Source organism: Bos grunniens, chromosome 11 (assembly GCF_055505025.1).
Source record: "Bos grunniens cultivar Pamir isolate PY7600 chromosome 11, Bosgru_T2T1.0, whole genome shotgun sequence".
Lineage (NCBI taxonomy): Eukaryota > Metazoa > Chordata > Mammalia > Artiodactyla > Bovidae > Bos > Bos grunniens.
In genome coordinates this window covers 59,681,127-59,702,238 of record NC_141175.1, presented here as the reverse complement: position 1 = coordinate 59,702,238, position 21,112 = coordinate 59,681,127, and the positions used below count along the sequence as shown (strand labels likewise).

At 48.4% G+C, this 21,112-nt stretch overlaps 1 protein-coding gene across 1 annotated transcript; it reads left to right on the top strand.

Annotated features, from left to right (window-relative positions):
• Positions 1-702: 702 nt before the first annotated feature.
• On the top strand, positions 703-20,418 carry CD8B (CD8 subunit beta). The gene is made up of 6 exons (XM_086326620.1): positions 703-782; positions 4,299-4,655; positions 10,686-10,778; positions 14,138-14,227; positions 16,205-16,241; positions 19,686-20,418. The coding sequence occupies exons 1-6, from the start codon at positions 740-742 to the stop codon at positions 19,696-19,698; spliced, it is 633 nt and encodes a 210-aa protein (XP_086182746.1). The 5' UTR covers positions 703-739; the 3' UTR covers positions 19,699-20,418.
• Positions 20,419-21,112: the final 694 nt, after the last annotated feature.

Below are 21,112 nucleotides of genomic sequence, written 5' to 3'. Positions count from 1 at the left end.
GAACCTGGGCCACCAGGGAAGCTTTGTTGATCAGCTGCTAACTTCCCATTTCAGTGTTATTTTAACAGGAATTACACGTGTGAGGAAGATAAAGAGAGCGTGATAATTTTCTCAGCTCTTCCACACTCTGAAGGTCAAGGTCTGGATGTGCCCCTGACCCAGCCCGGCGCCCCAGCTCACCTTTCTCAGCATCAGACTCTGTGTCACTGTTAGTTAGCTTTCTTTCACCCTCTCAAGTGTGTGCTCTTGAGGGCAGGGCCTGGGTCTTGGTTACTCCAGGCCCCGCTGGCCCAGGGGCACCCAGAAGGCTCTCTGGGTTAAGTAACGACTCAAAAAGGAAGGAAGTGACCGGAGTTAGGGTCATGCTCCATCAGCACTCTCGAGGGACCCTCCTGAGCACCCTGACTTCTCTGAGCCTCAGCTGCTTCATCTGGAGTCACATGGAGTCATGACCCTGTTCTAGCCTCCCAGGGCAGAAGGCGATCCCACACGCGCGGATCACTTGGCGCGGGACAGCGGCATAGCCTCCCTACTGGAAACGCAGCCAAGACCTTTGAAATGCGGGGAGGATGAGGGCGGAGACCTCCCCTTTCTCACACCAGACTCCCGCCCTCTCCCCGGCCAGGGCCCTCCCTCCCTGCTCCCCGCTCCCTCCTCCACCCCCACCCCGCCCCCAGCTGCCCCGCCCGGACCTTCTCAGCCGAGCTCCGCCGGGACCGGGTGTCCGGGGCACGCCGAGATGCAGGCGCGGCTGTGGCTCCTCCTCGCCGCGCAGCTGGCAGGTAAGGCGGGGAGACCCTGGGGGCGCGGGGCTGGATGCGAGGGCTCTGCGCTGGGCCCGGGAAGAGCCTGAGGCGTGAAGTTTAGGGAAAGCTGTCTCCGCAAGATGCCGTACCCAGACCCCGGATCTGCGGGGGCATCCGGGAGGCAGCCTCGGTCCCTGGGGATGGAAAACCTCCCAGGGACCCCACTACCCCCAGGAGTCCCCGGAGCCTCTGCACTGAGGTCACCTCTGCCCGCAAAGCCTGAACCTAGGAAAACAGAGACCGGAAGAGAAAAGGGAGAGTTGAAGTAGATGAAAAAGAAGAAAAGAGAGATGGGGAGGTCCAGAGAGGAAGGACATATGCCAGGGCTCCAGTTCTGGCTTTGGTGCCCATCTCTTGGCCCAGGGTTCCATAGACACATTATGATTACTTCCAGGGAAGTATTTGTAGGACAGTTCACCAAATACCAGGCTGTTGCCAGTTTTCAGACAGGTGTGGCAGGGTCCCTCCTCAGGGTGACTTGGTTCCTGAATATTCCCTGGGGTGGGTATTGTGGGCAGTGTAGCTTCCAGAACAGGCAGCAATGGAGTTGGAATGTTGGAACAAGAACAGAGGAGGGAGTCTGTCCCTCTGGCCAGCCCAGTCAGTCTGTCTTGTAGAAGAAATCCCTCCCCACTCCAAACTGCCCACTAACTTGTGGTTGATTTGCTCTCTAATCCAAAAATTCCCAAACTGGTCTTCCTGCCAAGGTGACAGGGCCTGCCAGCCTGGCTGTGACCTAGTGACCTCAATGGCGTCTCTAGCAGAAGCTAGTCTAGGCCATTCAAAGCGACTAGAGTTACTGCGGATCATTTTAGAAAGAGCAGGTCCCTCTGAGTGGGACCACCAGGTGACTGAGACGATGAAATGAATCAAATGAGACCATGCGTGTGGCAAGGGCTGGCCCTGGGACCGGAGCACACACAGGATTCAACCACAGCCAGGGGTTCCATCTCCAGGGGCTGAAAAGCAAGTGGGCACGAGAGAAACCAGGGTGTGTCTGGGCCAGGAAGTCTTCGAGTCAGGACGAAGGCAAGGATCTACACAAAGACCCCAAAGCCCCTCTGAACTGTCTGTCTCTGGAGGGGTCCCACTGGGGCTTTCTTAGAAGGGCCTGGGGAGTCTGTGTATTCTCGGCCCTACTATGTGCACATGAGCCCGTGACTGGGATCCTAGAGAGGATCACAGGTTTCCTCATTTCAGAGAGTGGCACAAAGCTTAGGTTCTGGGGTCCCAGACCTGGGTTTAAATCTGAATCTATCACATAGAGGCCGTATGACCTTAAGCAGGTCCTTAACCTCCTTGAGCCTCTGTTTCCTCATGTGTAAAATAGGTGTTATTTCCTCCCGAAAAATTTGGAGAGGAATAAATGAGATAATGCATAAATCATGTTCAACACAGTTTGATAAATATTGGCATTATCAGTTCTTTTTTAAAATTTATTTACTTTTGGCTGCACCACACAGCATCCGGGATCTTAGTTCCCCAACTGGGATTCAAGTTGTGTCCCCTGCGGTGGAAGGGTGGAGTCTTAATCCTTGGATACCAGGGAAATCCCTATCCGGTTCTTATTGTCTTCCCCTGGAGGTCAATGACCCCCAACAATGAAGACTCTCTACTCTGCTAAAAAGGCAGCATGGTTTTCAGGGAGAGGAGAGAAGGCTCAATAGCCACTTGGGCCCCAGGTATCTTTTCATTCTCAGTGGGAGTAAAGGCTGAGTGATCTGTGATGGGAGTCCGGAAGTTTGCTTCTTCAGTGTTAGAGAAGGTCAAGGCCAAGGAGCCTGAGCCCCAAGTAGGATTATGAATGTGGGCTTGTTGTTGTTTAGTCACCAAGTCATGTCCCACTCTTTGTGACCCCATGGACTGCAGCATACCAGGCCTCGCAGTCAGTCCCCCACCATCTCCCGGAGTTTGCACAAGTTCATGTCCATTGGATCGGTGATGCCATCCAACTATCTCATCCTCTGTCACCCTCTTCTCCTTCTGTCCTCAATCTCCCCCAGCATCAGGGTCTTTTCTAATGAATGTGGGTTCAGAAAGGCTTGGGTACACACACACACACACACACACACATGCACACACAAACATCCTCTGCCCATCCAGGCCTATATCTTCTCTGGGCCTCAGTGCTCCCAGATCTAGGTCCTGGTCTGCAGAGTCTTCTCTGCCCCACAGCTAAAATGAAAGCTTTACCAAGTCAGGTTCCGTTTGGTGGACTTGGTCATGAAGGACCCCTTCTAATTTTCTCCTTAAGATTTCATTTGCCTCCAGTAGCAACTGCTGAGAGGTGTCACATAGACGATGATTTACCCGAGTACAGTGAGGTTCAGTTTGCAGTGCTTTTTTGAACATTCTGAGTCTTGGAGGTGGCTCAGTGGTAAAGAATCTGCCTGCCAATGCAGGAGACCCCTGTTCGATCCCTGGGTCGGGAAGATTCCCTGGAGAAGCAAGTGGCAAGCTAGTACAGTATTCCTGCCTGGAGAATCCCATGGTCAGAGGAGCCTGGCGGACTACAGTCCATGGGGTCACAAAAGAAGTCAGACAGTCAACAACACTAAACAGCAACAACAAGCCTGGGAGGTAGGCAAGACAGCAGCATCAAACCGCCCTCCTTTTCCAGGAAGGAGACAGGGTCCACAGCTTGCCAGAGATGCCACAGCTGGTGTGGGGTACAGGCAGGGTTCAAGGCCAGGTCTGTGAGTTCAGCTCTGGGCCTCCTGATCAAGGCCCTACCTGCAGGGGCTTCCCATTTGAGACTGAAGTGAACTCCCAGCACCTCTTCTGGGGTGTCTGTCCCTCCACTTGGGAATGGGGATGCAGAGACCATTTACTGGCTTGGGGAGTAATGGGCTGGGATTGTGTCTGTGGGGGACAGTGAGTTCCCCTTGCTGGTTGTTGTCACTGTCTGGAAACAGTGACTGGTCTTCTTATAGGTTGACTAGAGCAGCCAGGTGTTTGGCCAGTAATTCTGAGCTCCTCTCTGAGCTTGACCTGGGTTTCCTTAGGCCACCCGGAACCTTTTGAAAGTCTTCATAGAGTGGCCACAGAACAAGTTGGAAGGCAACCAGCTTTGACTTCAGACTGCATCCTTGACTTTGACTCCTGGGTCACTTATTAGCTGTAAGCAGGACTTTGAAGAAGGCATTTCAGGCCTCAGTTCCTCATATGGGGATAAAAATCCTAAAGTAAGTCTGAAGCTTGATGGGGGTAATTTATACCAAGAGCCAGGCATAGAAGCATGCAGTCAACAAGTGGCACTTTTCCCCCGTCCCCTTTGTCAGGCTGGCATCATGAACACCTGCCTGATGGATGATCACCCTGGTGGGTGGGGTGCTCTCAGTCCTGGAACTGCCGGCCGTATTTCACACAGCCCCTGGGCCCTGCAACCAGGCAGGCTCTCTCATCACTTCTCCTCTCATGTTTGACTCTGGGACCCCACAACCCCTGCCAAGAAAAGGTGCTGATGGTCTCTGCTCTTTCTGCTTCTTATAGCTCTGCACGGCAGCTTGGCCCTCGTGCAGACCCCTGCATTCTTGATGGTTCAGACCAACCAGATGGTGACGCTGTCCTGTAAAACCCAAACCTCACCTTCTAACACACGCATCTACTGGCTGCGGCTGCGCCAGGCCCTGAGCGCTAACAGTCACTATGAGTTTCTGGCCTACTGGGAGTCCAAAAAGACTGTGTATGGCAAGGAGGTGGACTCGGAGAAGTTGACTGTGCATGGAAATCCCCCCCAGAATGTGCTCACGCTCCAAAATGTGAAGCCTGCCGACAGTGGTGTCTACTTCTGCATGATCATTGGGATACCCAACCTGATCTTTGGGACGGGAACTCAGCTGAGTGTGGGTAAGAATCCGGCTCAGTGCTGCAGATGAGCACTGAGTACCTACTGGGTGCTGAGTGCGTGCCATGTCCTGGGACGGCTCCCATTCTCAGTGAGCCCTACTCGGAGGGAGGGGTTGACTTCCAGGAGCAGCAGCACTACTGGTCTTTTTTTTTTTTTTTTTAAATGACTGAAAGCTGTATTTGAAACTTTTTATTTTGTATTGGAGTATAGCCGATTAACAAACAATATTGTGATAGTTTCAGGTGAACAGTGAAGGGACTCAGCTATACATATGTATGTATCCATTCTCCCCTGAGCTGCCCTCCAATCCAGGCTACCGCATAGCACTGAGCAGAGTTGCTAGTGCTGTACAGTCGGTCCTTGTTGTTCATCCACTTTAAATATAGCAGTGGGTGTCCATCCTAAACTCCCCTTAGCTATCCTTCCCTCCCATCCTTTCCCCTGGCAACCATAAGCCTCGTTCTCTAAAACACTACTGTTAATAATATTGTGAGCCAAGCTGGTGCAAAGGTTGTATGTAGTTATTTCATTTCATGCTATTGACCACACTGAGAGGCAGGTGCTGTTTGATTCCCATTGGAAATGAGATGCTTTGGGGCATTGCTGCTTATTCCAGTAACAGGGTGGCATTCTAGGCCCATCTGAGGCTGAGGCTGAGGCTGGATTGGTCCGTGTCCCAGCACCTGTTAGAAGTCCCCTCCCAGTGTGCCCACAGGGAAAGAATATTCTTGCTGCCTGGACATACCCAACAAGAGCATTCACGTTTGGCATAGGGGCCTGTGGCTTGAACCCACACCCAGAGTTGCAGGGAGCAAGGAGGTTAGACCCCAGACCCAGCTACAAATTTACCATGTGCCCATGGGCAGGTCACTCCCCTCCCCAGGCCTCAGTTTTCCCATCTGTATCATGGGACTGCTAAGGACCTCCCTGATTCCCTCTGGCCCTTAGAAGCTGCAGTTCCTCAGAAGTTAAGTCAGCAAGTGCAGTAGAAATATATTTTGAGCCACAGATGTAATTTAAAATTTTCTAGGGAGTTCCCTGTGGAGAAGGCAATGGCACCCCACTCCAGTACTCTTGCCTGGAAAATCCCATGGGTGGAGGAGCCTGGTGGGCTGCAATTCGTGGGGTCTCGAAGAGTCGGACACGACTGAGTGACTTCACTTTCGCTTTTCACTTTCATGCATTGGAGAAGGAAATGGCAACACACTCCAGTGTTCTTGCCTGGAGAATCCCAGGGACAGGGGAGCCTGGTGGGCTGCCATCTATGGGGTCGCACAGAGTCGGACACGACTGAAGTGACTTAGCAGCAGGGAGTTCCCTGATGGTCCAGTGATTAGAACTCATCACTTTCACTGCCTAGGACCCTGATTCAATCCTGGGTCAGGGAACTAGGATCCCAAAAACCTTGGCCAGAAAAAAAATATTCTAGAAAGCAGCCACATTCAAAAAAAGTCAAAAGACACAAGTGAAATTAATTTCAATAATACATTTTGTTTAACCCAGTTTATGGACAATATTATTATTTCAGCATGAAATCAGTATGCAATTAATTACTGATATATTTTACATTTTCTTTTCATACTAAGTGCTCGATGTGTGTTTTAAATGCACAGCACATCTCGAGGCAGACTGGCCACGTTAATGTGTTCTGTAGCTCATGTGGCAGGTGGCTGCCGTGCGGGACAGTGAGGGTTAAACTATCAAAGGTGTAAAGGAATTCTCAAAGGCCAACATCTGGCTTCAACCCCCTCCCCAGATTAACTCATAGTCAAGGCCAACCCCCAGCAGGCCTCCCACTATCTTGCTTCCTTCTCACCTGAGATCTTCTCAGGCTGGAGCATTGAGAGTAACAGGGGGCCCCCACGAATTGGACCACTCAGCATGGGAGGTGCAGACATAGCAACATAATTACGAAGACACAAGCCAGAGTGATGCCCTCTTCACATGTCACCAGCCTCTGATCTTTTTTATTTTTTAACTTTCTATTTTGTATTGGGTATAGCCAATGATCAATGTTGTGATAGTTTCAGGTGAAGAGCAAAGGGTTTCAGCCATTCATGGATGTGTATCCATTCTCCCCCAAACTCCTCTCCCATCCAGACTGCCACATAACATTGAGCAGAGTTGTCTGTGCTGCACAGTAGGTCCTTTTTGGTTATCCATTTTAAATACAGCAGTGTGTATGTGTCCATCCCAAACTCCCAAACTGTCCCTTCCTGCCCTGGGTCTTAAATCAGGAGGTGGGGAGGATGGGGAGAACTCTCGCACCAGAAGCTGAGGCATCCCTGGAGGGATGGGTGTTAACTGATTCTTGTATTGAATATTAGGCTCTTCTGAGTTTGGGGGTTTGGTTTGGTTTATTGTTTTTGTCTCTATAAGCCTTACACTTTCCACTTAAGAGATTTCAGGGGCTAAGAAAGGTGGATGGTGAAATAAGAAAAACTGGTTTTCAGAAGTTCCCCCCACCTCCTCCACTACCTGCCCACTCCTGGCTTTGATCTTCCCAACCCCCTGACTCTGCCTGGCTCCCCGGGAATGGCAGTCTCTCCCCAAAGCACGTGCTCCCAACCGTATCATCTCCCTGGGTGTGGGGACTCCAGAGCAAGAGCTCACCCTCTGGCTGGAAGTTCAGGACAGTTTAAAGAGGACTGTTGGATGCTAGTGGTAAAGAACCTGCCTGCCAATGCTGGAGACATAAGGGATGTGGATTTGATCCCTGGGTCGGGAAGATTCCTTGGAAGAGAGCAGAGGAATCCATTCCAGTATTCTTGCCTGGAGAATCCCCATGGACAAAGGAGCCTGGCAGCCTACAGTCCTTAGGGTCTCAGAGGGTTGAACACGACTAAATCAACTTACCATGCACTTGGATGGTAGAGAAAGTATTGGGGGGAAGACAGGCTTTTTTCAGGCACCTTAAGACACCATGGACTCAAAAGTCCTGCCCCTTTCAAAGAGGAGAGAAGTGGGGAGATTTGAACGGGGTGCGTGCCTGCTAAGTCACTTCATTCGTGTCTGACTCTTTGCGACCTTGTGGACTGTAGTCCACCAGACTCCTCTCCATGAGGATTCTCCAGGCAAGAATACTGGAGTGGGTTGCCATGACTTTCTCCTGGGGATCTTCCTGACCCAGGAGTCGAACCCACGTATCTTACGTCTCCTGTATTGGCAGCTGAGTTCTTTACCACAAGCGCCACCTGGGAAGGTGAGGGTGGGTAATCAAGAATAATAACGGATTCCTGACTCTGGGCAAGAAGACATTAAAATCCAAAGGTGGGACTTCCCTGGTGGTCCAGTGGTTAGGACTCCATGCTCCCAAGGCAGGGGTGTGGGTTCAATCCCCTGGTCAGGGAACTGAGAGCCCACATGCCGCGTGGTGTGGCCAAAAATTTTAAAACAAAAAAATAGAACAAGTTCCCCCACAAAGCTCCTAAAAGCCCCAGGCCACTGGGGTCTGTAGATCTGCCCCCTGCAGGCTCACCACTGCCCCAGTGGGAGTCTGTAGGAAGGAGGGAGATGAACAGTTCGGGAGCAGTGAGGACTAAAAGGGCTAAGGGAAGGCCAGGCTGAGACACCCCAGCTGAGGGCCGGGCTCCTCTCAGGCTTTCAGAACATGAGGCTAAGGCCGTTCTCCCCCTTTACAACTGTTTCCTTCAACACCCTGATGACCTGAGGTGCTCAACTTTTAAAAATTTATTTATTTATTTGTTTGGCTGCATCAGGTCTTAGTTGCCGCACATGGGATCTTCGCTGCATTACACAGGCTCTTTTGATGCAGTGCTCAGACTCCCTAGTTGTGGGGCAGGCTCCAGAGAGCCCGGGCTCCGTATTAGTAGCATGTGGGCTTAGCTGCTCATGGCATGTGGGATCTTAGTTTCCTGACCAGGGATCAAACCCACAATTCCTGCATTGCAGGGCATATTCTTTACCACTGGACCACCAGGGAAGTCCCTGTGCTTAACTTTTTGTCAAAATACATTTGCCCCTTAGGCAATGTGTGGCACGAGAATCTAATATAGGCATTCTTTGGCTCAGATGCTGGCCCTGCTGTTTATTGGTTCTTGAACTTGGGCAAGTTCAAATAAGCAACTTGAACTTATTTCAACCCTCTGAGCCAAGGCTTCTAGGGATAAAATGGAGAAACTAGTGCCCATCCCCAAAGTTGTTGGTTCGTAAGCTTAAGCTAACGTGCTTGGCACAACCGCTAGCATGAAGTAGGAGCTTGGTAAGGGTCAATTCTGGTTAGCTGGGTCTTCTTGAAACCCCCCAGATCATGCAGAACAGGGGGCACAATTTCTCTACTGCCCATGTCTCAGGGTGGTGAGGGTCCAAAGAGTCAACATTTTATATGAAAGATGCCAGACCCAAAGGATCAAACACTGGCTGCCCCTCCCAGTGCCCTTGACTCCAGAGTCCAAGTTCACGTGTCACACAATTCCCTCTCCTACCATTTTGCAGAAAATCAGCGAAATGTCTTTTCCCAGCTGTCAGAGGCAGGGGGTTGGATTCTCGAGCCTCGGGCGTCTCCCTTTGCCCTGTGGGCTTGTCCGCCTGCCCTGTCCCACCACTTCAGTCATATGACAGTGGATTAGAATGAAAGAGAGGCGTTACCCACCAGGAGTCAGGAGAGGAACTTGCGGACCCCAGCCAGGCCCTTTCCTTTGTGGGGCCTCGTAGGGGTCAGTCCTTTACATCACTAGTGTTCACCTTTGAAATTAAAGGTTGAGACTAGTCTAAAGGTCCCTCTGATAACATATGTTTGCTTGGTTTTTGCTTTTTTTTTTTTTTGGTTGAGCACCAGGACATGTGGGATCTCAGTTCTCTGACCAGAGATGGAACCTGTGCCCCCTGCCGTGGAAGCACAGATTCTTAACCACTGAGGCTGAGGAAGAAAATCTCAACCTACACAACCTCCCAACCTGCTTGGTATTGTCCAGAAAAAGGCACCACCTCCTTTCTTCCAGCTTCTTCCATTCGCACAAGGAGGAGGGCTCGGGGGTTGGTCGTGCCAAGGGCTAGGGGACTCCAGATGTAGCTCAAGATCTTCAGTGAGGTGAAGCCATCCATACCACTCACTTTGCTGGGCTCACTGTTCCCTGTCATTCTCACAACCACCTTAGAAAGGAGATGGGGGTCATCTCACAAAGAAGCAATAGGACTTGCCCCTAGTCATTACTGTTGTTCAGCTGCTAAGTCATGTCTGACTCTTTGCAACCCCACGGCTACAGCACACCAGGCTCCTCTGTCCTCTGTCTCCTGGAGTTTGCTCAAGAGACGGTGATGCTCTCTAATCACATTCTCACTGCCTCCTTCTCCTTTGACCCAGCATCAGGGTCTTTTCCAGTGAGTCAGCTCTTCAAATCAGGTGGCCAAAGTGTTGGAGCTTCAGCTTCAGCATCAGTCCTTCCAATGAATATTCAGGGTTGGTTTCCTTTAGGATTGACTGGTTTGATCTCCTTGCAGTCCACACAATGGTTGATCAGGGGTCTTGGGGCTCTTTTCATATCTGGATGGCTCCAGAGCCCCTCTCTCCAAGACACCAAGTTGACCTCCATCTCTGAGCCCTCAGATCCATCTGAGAATTACTAGATCAAAAATCCCATTGATCTGTGACCTTCAAGCCCATAACAGCCTAGGGAACACTGCTGCTGCTGCTAAGTCACTTCAGTCGTGTCCGACTCTGTGCGACCCCATAGACGGCAGCCCACCAGGCTCCCCCGACCCTGGGATTCTCCAGGCAAGAACACTGGAGTGGGTTGCCATTTCCTTCTCCAATGCATGAAAGTGAAAAGTGAAAGTGAAGTCGCTCAGTCATGTCCGACCCTCAGCGACCCATAGACTGCAGCCTTCCAGGCTCCTCCGTCCATGGGATTTTCCAGGCAAGAGTACTGGAGTGGGGTGCCATTGCCTTCTCTGAGGGAACACTGAAAAGGATTTTAATACCTGAGTATCAGACATGCAGTTATAAGTTTTGTCTCTGAGTCCACCTGCGGTTTACCTGGCTAAGACATGTGTCTTGCTTATTTTTGCAGTTGATGTTCTTCCTATCTCTCCCCAGCCAACCAAGAAGACCAGCCCTAAAAAGAAAGTGTGCCATCGAGTCCCAACCCGGGTGACTCAGAAACGTGAGTTCTCCCATTCCTCCGGATTCTCAGAAGCACAGCCAACACTCATTCTCCCTTTCTCCCTCCCTTCCTTCCATAAACTCTTCACAAGTGTGGACTCTAGCCTGTTTCTCTAGCCCTGAGCTGGAGTCTAAAGGAGAGCTGAGTGCGACAGCAGTGCTGTTTTCCAATCGCTCATATTCTAGTGGGGGACACACTCGTAAATCGTCACAGGACAAAACTTAATGGACTCAGTGCTCAGTCGCTAAGTCGTGTCTGACTCTGTGCAACCCCATGAACTATAGCCCAACAGGCTCCTCTGTCCATGGACTTGCCCAGGCAAGAATACTGGAGTGGGTGGCTGTTTCCTTCTCCAGGGGATCTTCCCCAACCGGGGATCGAACTTGCATCTCCTGCATTGGCAGGTGGATTTTTTTTACCACTAAGCTACCCGCGCCCTTAATGAAGGATCTATCTGCCCAACACTTGCACATGAATGCTCCCAGCAGCATTTTTCCTTGTTTCTGTTGTTAAGTTGTTATTTGTTTTTTGGCTGTGCTGGGTTTTCATGCTGCACAGGCTTTTCTCTAGTTGTGGTGAACAGAGGCTACTCTCCAGATGTGATGCACAGGCAAGCAGCAGCTTTCCCTGGAGTCACATTTTGGGGAGGTGATTTCACTTCACCCAGGACCTTTAGCTGTGTCTAGGTCTCTAGTTCAGGTCATAGCTCAGGAGGCCTCCCCTGACCCCTCTCCGCCCAGAAGAAAGGGGTCTTTCTACCTTCCACATCCCTGCAGCTTATGCCCACCTCCATTACTTAAAACTTTATCCCGGCATAATCTGCATGTCATAAAATTCACCCATTTTAAGTGCATGACTCAGTGATTTTTAATAAATTTACCGAGTAATGCAACCGTCACCACGAACTAGTTTTAGAACGTTTCCATCAAACTCTCAGATCCCTTGTGCCTATTTATAGTTAATCTCTGTCCCCCCTCCCAGCCCCTGGCAACTGCTAATCTACATTCTGTTGCTATAGATTCATCTCTCCTGAACATTTCGTACAAATGGAGTCATATGGTATATGGTCTTTCATGCCTGGTTTCTTTCACTTTGCATCACATTTCTGAGGTTCATCTAGGTTAGGAAACCCATGGAGATGAGAGGGAGGAAGATAGAAACTCACATCTCAGAACGGAAAAGGACCTCCCAGGGCCTCTCACCAAACTTTCCTCTCCGCGTGGCACCATCCAGCCTTGGTGATGGTGGTTCCCTCCCCAAGAGCAGCCCATGCCATTTCCTTCCTCCCTTCCCCACCCCGCCCTGCCCCACCACCTCTCCTGCCCTAAAGCTGTAGCCATGGGACTGGCAGGGACTGTAGAACTCAGGAGACTTGAATCTGTATCCAGGCCCTGCTTTTTACTATCCAGATCGCCTTGGGCAGGTAATTGAACTTCTTTGAATCTTGTTTTTTCTGAACTGTAAAATGAGAGATAAAAATGATAGTAATTCCTTCCTTCCTCACAAGATGGAAGTTTGCAGTTAGTACTGTACTTGACACATAACAGATCTTCAGTAAACGTTCTACCCCTTCTCTGACATCCAAAACTCTTTCTTTTTCAACCCTGGGTATCAGTCTGCAGCCTTGCCTTTTTCACCCATGGGTCCTGATTCTGCCTGCTTTGCTACTCACAAGGACCAGTCACAGGGAAAGAAAGAGTATCAGAGAAAGATTTGGGGTATCAGTTTATATTTGATATAAACTCTGCTGTTTACATAATTTACAAAATGAGCAGAAGGACAAATTTTTCTTCTTCCATAGAAGAAAAATCATACATGGTCAATACATGAAAATAGGCTGAAATTGGCAAGTAGGAAATTGAAATGAAATATTATTTTTCACCCACTGCTCTGCAAAAGTTAAAATCTCTGATAATGTCAGGAGTAGGCAGGGTGCATGACTGATGATTAGGAATGGAACTCAGTGAAGCCTTTTTGGAAGGCATTTTATAGTATCTGTTATTATTGAAAATGGATATAGTCTATGGTTAGTTGTTCTTATTTTCAGTATCTGCCTTGGGTAGGCTCCTGCACAGGGAGAAACAAACCTGGATGTTCTCTGCCGCCTTATTTGTAAAATTCAAAAAACAAACAAAATGTACATTAATGGCTAAATAATCCATGGTACAGCCATACTTCAGATGACATGCTGTTAGAACAAAGAATATGCTGGCATGTTTAAGAAAAAAGCCTGGTTGCAGAACAATTTGTACTGTATAAGCCTCTGTATTTTTAAAACTATATGTGCTACAATGAACACTGGGGTACATGTGTCTTTTGCAATTATGCTTTTCTCAGGGTATATGTCCAGCAGTGGGATTGCTGGGTCATAGTGGTTTTATTTTTAGTTTTTTAGGGAATCTCCACACTGTTCTCCATAGTGGTTGTATCAATTTACGTTCCCACCAACAGCGCAAGAGGGTTCCCTTTGCTCCACACCCTCTCCAGCATTTATTGTAGATTTTTTGGTGATGGCCATTCTGACCAGTATGAGGTAATGGGAAATTGCTGCATAGCACAAGGAGCTCAACCTGGTTATCAACCTAGGTTATCATAACCTCGAGGGGTGGGAGGGAGGTTCCAGAAGGAGAGGACCTATGTACACCTATGACTGACTCATGTTGATGTATGGCAGAAGCCTCCACAACACTGTAAAGCAACTATCTCCAATTAAAAATAAATTAAAAAAAACTATATGTGATGTGTCTATGTAAATTACATATGTGTATATGCAAATTAACAATGGTAGTTACTTCTGTGAAGGAGCTACCGTGAAAATACATTCAGCTATTTCTTCTAAAATTAAAATTTTTTTTTAATAAATAATAAAAATCCCATTACCAGGCATGCAAATTGTCTATCTCATTTTGAACAAAAGTAGCTACTGAGTTTATTAACTGTTAAAATTTGGATGTGGGACCTGAAGATTGGGCTTCCCTGGTGGCTCAGACGGTAAAGCATCTGCCTGCAATGTGGGAGACCCAGGTTCAATCCCTAGGTCGGGAAGATCCCCTGGAGAAGGAAATGGCAACCTACTCCAGTATTCTTGCCTGGAAAATTCCATGGATGGAGGAGCCTGGTGGGCTACAGTCCTTGGGGTCAAAAAGAGTTGGACACGACTGAGCGACTTCACTTTCACTTTCCTGAAGTTTTATATATGAAATGATTTCAATATGTTTAAAGAGCCTAGAAAAGACTAGAATGAAGCATGGAAAAAAGTGGTATTCTCTGAGTGGTGGGTGGGGCTTCCTGTGGATTTTTCCTTCTTTGTGTTTATCTGCACGTCTCAAATGTTCATTCAACACGCATGTATTTTCCAGGTCTGTCCTGTGCCCCGCTCATCCTCGGCCTCCTGGCGGCCGGTGTCCTGATTCTTCTGGTGTCCTTGGTTGTGGCCATCCACCTGCGCTGTAAGTTATTCCCTCTTGGGCCGCCATGTACATGTGTTTGCTCAGTCGCTCAGTCGTGTTCTACTCTTGAAACCCCAAGGACTGGCCTGCCAGGCTCCTCTGTCTATGGAATTTCCCAGGCAAGAATACGGGAGTAGGTTGCCATTTCCTTCTCCAGGTAGATTCTTTATCACTGAGCCACCTGGCAAGCCTGGGTCTTCATGGTGACTCCTTTTGCTGCTGGATGTGTCCCCGAGGGTCCTTTCTTCTCTAGGGGAACAGGCAGGTGGCAGCTGGTGGGAAGTTTGCTCCTCCAACCCCAAACCCATGATAAGTCTGAGAAGTGATTCTTGGCCTGAGACCAAGCTGCAGGAGTCAGAGACCACCCCATCTCTGGAGTCAGACAAACCTGGATTTGAATTCAACCCTTGATCTAGCGACTTGGGCAGATGCCCTGGCCCCACTGAGGCTCAGGGGCCCTACCCAGGGTAACCATATTACCTACCTCCCCGGCTTGTTTTTGTAAAGTCCTGCCCCAGGGCGTGTACTCTGTCAGCAGGAACACCCAGGAGCAGTTGGGGTGGAAACAGTGCACGGAAATTACACTGGGGGTTGCATTTCGCTCCCCAGAACTAGAAATCCTCCCCTGAGGCTGTTGGGAAACTCAGAGATGGTTTGCTGTTCTCAGCCACTTCAGGGGTAGGACCACTTCCGTCTACGGGCTCCTAGGCGAGCTGGTGGTTCAGATGGTAAAGAATCTGCCTGCAATGCAGCAGACCTGGGTTCGATCCCTGGGTTGGGAAGATCCGCTGGAGAAGGGAATGGCAACCCATTCCAGTGTTCTTGTCTGGAGAATTCCATGGACAAAGGACCTGGTGGGCTACAGTCCATGGGATCACAAAGAGTCAGACTTGACTGAGAAACTAGCACTTTCACTTTCAGGGTAGTTTCAGGGAAGGCCAGCACAGCTGGCCAAGAGCCTAAGAGCCCAGAGCCCCAGACTCTACTCCTGACTCTTCTGCTCACTGGTGCCACTCTGGGCTTGTGCAAGTCACTCACCCTCTCTGGGCTTCTATAAAATGAGAGGGGTTGGCCCACTGGAACGGAGACTAGGTCAGTGGCTCTTTTATAAGTCACAGACCCCTTTGAACATATGATCACAATTATCGACCCCCTCTACAGGGAAATGCATAGTGTGCACACTTTTGCATATAATTGCCACCCAAAAAAGGATCCATTTATTTCATTCTAAGAACCATTAGAGCTCAGGGGTCTGTAAACATTTTGCTCAATGAACTCATCAGTGAAAAAAATCTTTTAATTATAAATACTAACTGCAACTAACTGTATTTTTAAAATATTATGTATGTATATATTTAATATATACTTATAAATATTTATTTAATAAATTATTAACATTTATGTTATCTGGGTTTATTTAATATATTGCATTAGACAAAATGTTCATTCAGATTTCTCTGTACCATCTTACAGAAATCCCAAATGAACTTTTTGGCCAACTCAATACTGTGTATATTATTAAATGTTCTTCAGAAATAAAAAGGATGAGATAAACATGAAAATACACATGCTCATATTTCCTTCTTACATCCCAAGGGGAAATCTTGCACACCCTCAGAGTCCACAAGCTCTGGTTTAAGACCACCTGTCTGTACAGCCTCTCCTTCATGACCTGCCGTGAAGGGCAAGATGGTGCATTCAAGGGCACACAAACAATCCCTCACTAGCTACAGGATTTTAAGTAAGTTACTCAGTTACACACTCACTCTCTAGATCAGTTTCCCCATATGCAAAATGAGATAATAAAATTCAACTCCTAGCATTAAAGGAGTTAAAACCCATAAGGAGCAGAGCCTGGAATCAAAAGAAGTGGTTCTAGGCGTCGGCTGTCCCTCTCATCACTCTGCTTGCTCTCTGGGGCTTGGTATCTGCAGTTTACAACCCATGTCAACCAGCACTTTTGTTTTCTCCTTCCAGGCCTGCAGAGGAGAGCCCGGCTTCGTCTCTTAAAACAGTAAGTGGCTGAGGTCTTGAAAAAGTGCCCAGCCTGCAGCCCTGGGTGTAGCCCCTGGCAGCTGCTCACAGGCATCTGAGGAGCCCCAGCCAGGCACCACCTTCAAAAACTCACACACTGTATGAGTAGATGCGGTGATGGAGTTCAGGCAGAGAGAGAAACTAAGCAAACAGAATACTGGCTAGTTGTTTATGTCAAGTGTGGTAAGATTTAGCTCTTAGATTTTTTGAGGATAACAGTGAACTCTTTTCTTTTTTTTCTAATTGCAATATGGTTGATTTACATTAGCGACCGAACTGAACTGATTAGTTTAGATGTACAGCAAAGTGATGCAGTTATATATATTTTATTTTTCAGATTCTTTTCCACTATAGGTTATTGAATAAACAGTCAACTCCTGCTTGGTTAGAACCAGAAGGATATCCCAAACTTTTGCCCCCTGTTATTTCATTAAACTTGGTCCTGCATGACATAAGAGGGTTATTTTTACAGATCAAGACCTGCTCAAAGCATTTGGGGCAGTAGAGAGCAGAATGGAACTTGAAGACAAGTCAGTTGACCCCCACTGGCAGTGGAATTCCTTCCTGGCTAGTGTTGTGTGTTGGACTTGACCCCACCTGGGTCCCAGGAGTCAGCAAACCCACCGGCTCAGTTACACAGACACAGGGGCAACAAGCTTGCTCTTTAGGCCCACTGAACTGTGTAAGCTCCAGCAGAAGCCAAGGCTGCTTGCTGCTTCCATACTGAAGGGCTTCTGGACCACTATTTGGCCATGGGCTGTGCCCTTGGACTGATTTTTCTGCCTCAAAACAGATAGTTTCATATCTACCTATCTCATTAATTACATTCCCCTCTATGTAGAGGTGTTTGAAAAAAAAAGAAAGTTCCTGCCCCTAGACTGAGGATCAAGAGCTTTGGCTCCATTCAAGCAGATCTTGGTTTGAATTCTGTCTGCTACTCACCATCCTTGTGACTGCAGGCAAGTCACTTCACCTCTCTGAGCCTCTGATCCCTCATCTATAAAATGGGACAGCAGTAACAACCACATGGCTATTGTAAGGACTTACGGGGGAAACACCTTCCAAGTGCTCAGCTCCTGTATTCTTGGAGTCCAAGCACCAGCTCATGCTACTTACAAAAGACGATTTTATGAGCCCAACAACCAAGACACAAAATGTTTTCTTGTTGATTATAAATGACATACAATATTATAATGGTTTCAGATGTGCAACATACAAAGTAGTTTTTAAATGTTTATTTTTATTTATTTACTTATTTTTGGCTATACTGGGTCTTCATTGCTACACAGGCTTTTTTCCAGGTTAGGTGAGCAGGGGCTACTCTATAGTTGTGGTGCCAGGGCTTTTCATTGCGGTGGCTTCTCTTGTGGAGCACAGGCTCTAGGGTTCTCGGCCTTCAGTAGTTGCAGCTCCTGGGCTCCAGAGTACAGGCTCAGTAGTTGTGGCGTGCTGGGCTTAGTTGCCCTAAGGCAAGAGGGATCTTCCTGGATCAGGGATTGAACCTGTGTCTCCTGCATTGGCAGGCAAATTCTTAACCACTGAGCCACCAGGGAAGACTACAATGTACTTTTAAATATTCTGAAATTATAAATTTTCAAATATACTCACTATACTATATGTTCTACATTATCATACACATTGTATTTGGGTATATTTATACATGTTGTATTATACAGTTGCTTAAACATGCCTGCTACATTTCATAATTTTTTGATGATAATTTTCTTTTTTTTAGCTGTACTGGGTTTTTATTGCTGTGAGCAGACTTTCTTTAGTTGTGGTGTGCAGGCTTCTCATTGTGGTGGCTTCTCTAGCTTCAGAGCACAAGCTCTGGGCACGTGGGCTTCAGTAGTTGGGGCTCCTGGGCTCTAAAGTATGAGCTCAGTAGTTGTGGTGCACAGGCTCAGTTGCCTTGCAGCTGGAATCTTCCAGGACCAGGGATCGAACCCATTTTCCCCTGTATCAGCAGGCAGATTCTTAACCACTGGACTACCAGAGAAGTCCTTCAATGATCATTGTGATGGTCTGCAATTTTTACTTCATGTGCTAGATTTAGAAACTCTCCCACATTTGCTGCTGCTGCTGCTGCTAAGTCGCTTCAGTTGTGTCCAACTCTGTGCGACCCCATAGACGGCAGCCCACCAGGCTCCGCCATCCCTGGGATTCTCCAGGCAAGAACACTGGAGTGGGCTGCCATTTCCTTCTCCAGTGCATGAAAGTGAAAAGTGAAAATGAAGTCGCTTCAGTCGTGTCTGACCCTTAGCGACCCCATGAACTGCAGCCTACCAGGCTCCTGCGTCCATGGGATTTTCCAGGCAAGAGTACTGGAGTGGGGTGCCCCCACATTTAGGAGACAGTAACTTAAGAGTTTTTGTCTCACCCTAGACCTCCGGTGTGTTTCAGTCATATATTCCTTGCGGTGACCTTTTATGGAAAATGTCTCCCCGTCAGGGTACTGCCTGTGACTCTGCCTCCCTCCCACCACTTTGTTTCAATTTGTTCCCCTGGTGATTTGATGCCAGTTCAGGGGGAATCTGTTGCCAGACCTCATGCTGTGGCAAACCCAGGGGTTCTGAGGATCAGGTCAGGTGAGCAAGGGGCTGGGGGTGGCCCTAGGAGGGACCCAAGCCCCTTCACCCTCTTCATTCCAAACAGCTCTCCTCTCATCCATTGCCCATAGTTACACTTACCTGTAAGATGTCATTGAACAAAAGGGTCTGAGGCTAAAAGAAGTTCGGAAACCACCTCTGGGTTTACTCTCATGATCCAGGTGTGGATGAAATAGTCCCTGGGCCTCAAAGAGCAGCTGTTACAAATTCAGGTTGCAGTTTGGGGCAGATATTCCCCAAATATCTGCTAACTGGCTTTAGAAAATCATCCGTCAGCAGGTCATCTTCCTCTGGTCCCTTAATGCACATAGGTGAATCGCTTATCTTAGAAGGCACCGCAAGAGGTAACACTATTCAAAGCTAGAGTTCTTAGGGCTGCACTTCTTTAAGCATTTTAATTTTTGGTGTGTGTCTTAAACAATAGTCTTTATGTTTACCCAAAGCAGTACAAAGTGAGGCAGTTCCTCAGAAGGTGACTTGGAGCTAGAAAATCCATCCTGAGCGTGAAAGTGTTAGTGTTAGTTGGTAAGTTATGTCCAACTCTTTGCCACCCTATGGACTGTAGCCTGCCAGGCTCCTCTGTCCATGGGATTTCCCAGGCAAGAATACTGGAATGGGTTGCCATTTCCTTCTCCAGGCATTTTAAATTTTTCTTTAATGACGAAGATGGGCCTTAAAAACATTCTAACACAAACCTCTTGGCCCTAGGCTACTTACTGGGACTGGAGCCCTGCATCCTGAGGAGCTATTTATCAGGAAATTCAATAGCATTTGCCTGAAAATAAGTGGTTTCACGTGTTTCCCATTGTTTTCAGGTTTTACAAGTGACCAGAGAATATGTTTTCTGGTGTCCCGCTACAAAAATACATTGGTCAGTGATGAGCGAGATCCAGAAAAATGAGAGAGAATGGACACACTCAGCCGTGGAAATGTCACTGAAACCGCAGAAGCTGCCTGTTTTTAACTACTGCAAGTTCTTTCTATGGGCCTCATGCATGGGATCTACTTGTTACATGATCACTGACAATCTTAGAGAGAAGGCTTCAGAACCCCACGGCACTTCCTGCTACTTGCAAGGCGCTCTGGACGACTGAGTCCAGAATGGCGCCCAGTGCACCACTTCTGGCTCCTGTAACTCAGCCTGGGTTGGTCCGGGAACTTTGTGTTGACCGTCCAGCCACCACATTTCTTTGCCCAGGTAGGGCAATGACACTGAGACCCGAATCTCTCATGGGATGGTGATGGGATGGGTCCCCTTAGTCTTCCCGGGGCTAACCCTTTCCACAGGGTGGCCCCTGAGAGCAGACCCAGATTGGAAATGAGGCTTCCAAGGGGCTGATCTGGCTCTCAGCGTCACTTCAGTTTCTGAGGACCTCCTTTGGGCCTGGGAACTTGTGGTCTGGGAGACAGGAGGCCCTTTGATCTCCCAATAGGAAGTTCTTCAGCTTTCACTTCTGCCTTCCCATGGTTTATATATTTCTTCTCTTGCTCACTGTTCCTTTTATGATAATATCTTTGTTGTAACAATAAAGTCTTGGGTAAAAAATGCGGATGGCTCCTGTGATGTAAATGCACAAAAGCTCATCTATGCGGCAAAGATGTTGGTGCTCAGTTAAAAAGAAATTAATGAGGTTAAAATGACTATGGCTTCATTCTGCATCAAGCTCCTCATGTGTTCGTGCTAAGTTGCTGCAGTTGTGTCCTACTCTGCAACCCTGTGGACTGTAGCCTGCCAGGCTCCTCTGTCCATGGGATTATCTAGGCAAGAATACTGGAGTGAGTTGCCATTTCCTCCTCCAGAGGATCTTCCCAAGCTGGAATTGAACCCACATCTCTTACGTCTCCTACATTGGCAGGAGGGTTCTTTACCATTAGCGCCACCCTCATTTGCCCCCAAACATGCCGTAGTCCTCTTCGTAGCTGTAGAGAAAGCCTGGAGGGGATGGAAGCACCCAGGGCACCTACAGCCAGGAAGCAGGTGCCTCCAGGGCCAACCCCAAAACTGCTTTCACTAGCACCTGTTCATTTCTACTGAGCATGGAACCCTGGGGACGCCTGGCCATGAGGCAGGAGAACTTGCACCAAAGAAGAGGTGAGAGGGACTTCCCTGGTGGTTCAGTGGTTGGGACTACACCTTCCAACTCGGGAGACAGGGGTTCAGTCTCCCCAATTTGGGGAGCTGGGATCCTGCATGCCTCTGGCCAAACAACCAAAGCATAGAACAGAAGCAGCGATGTAACAA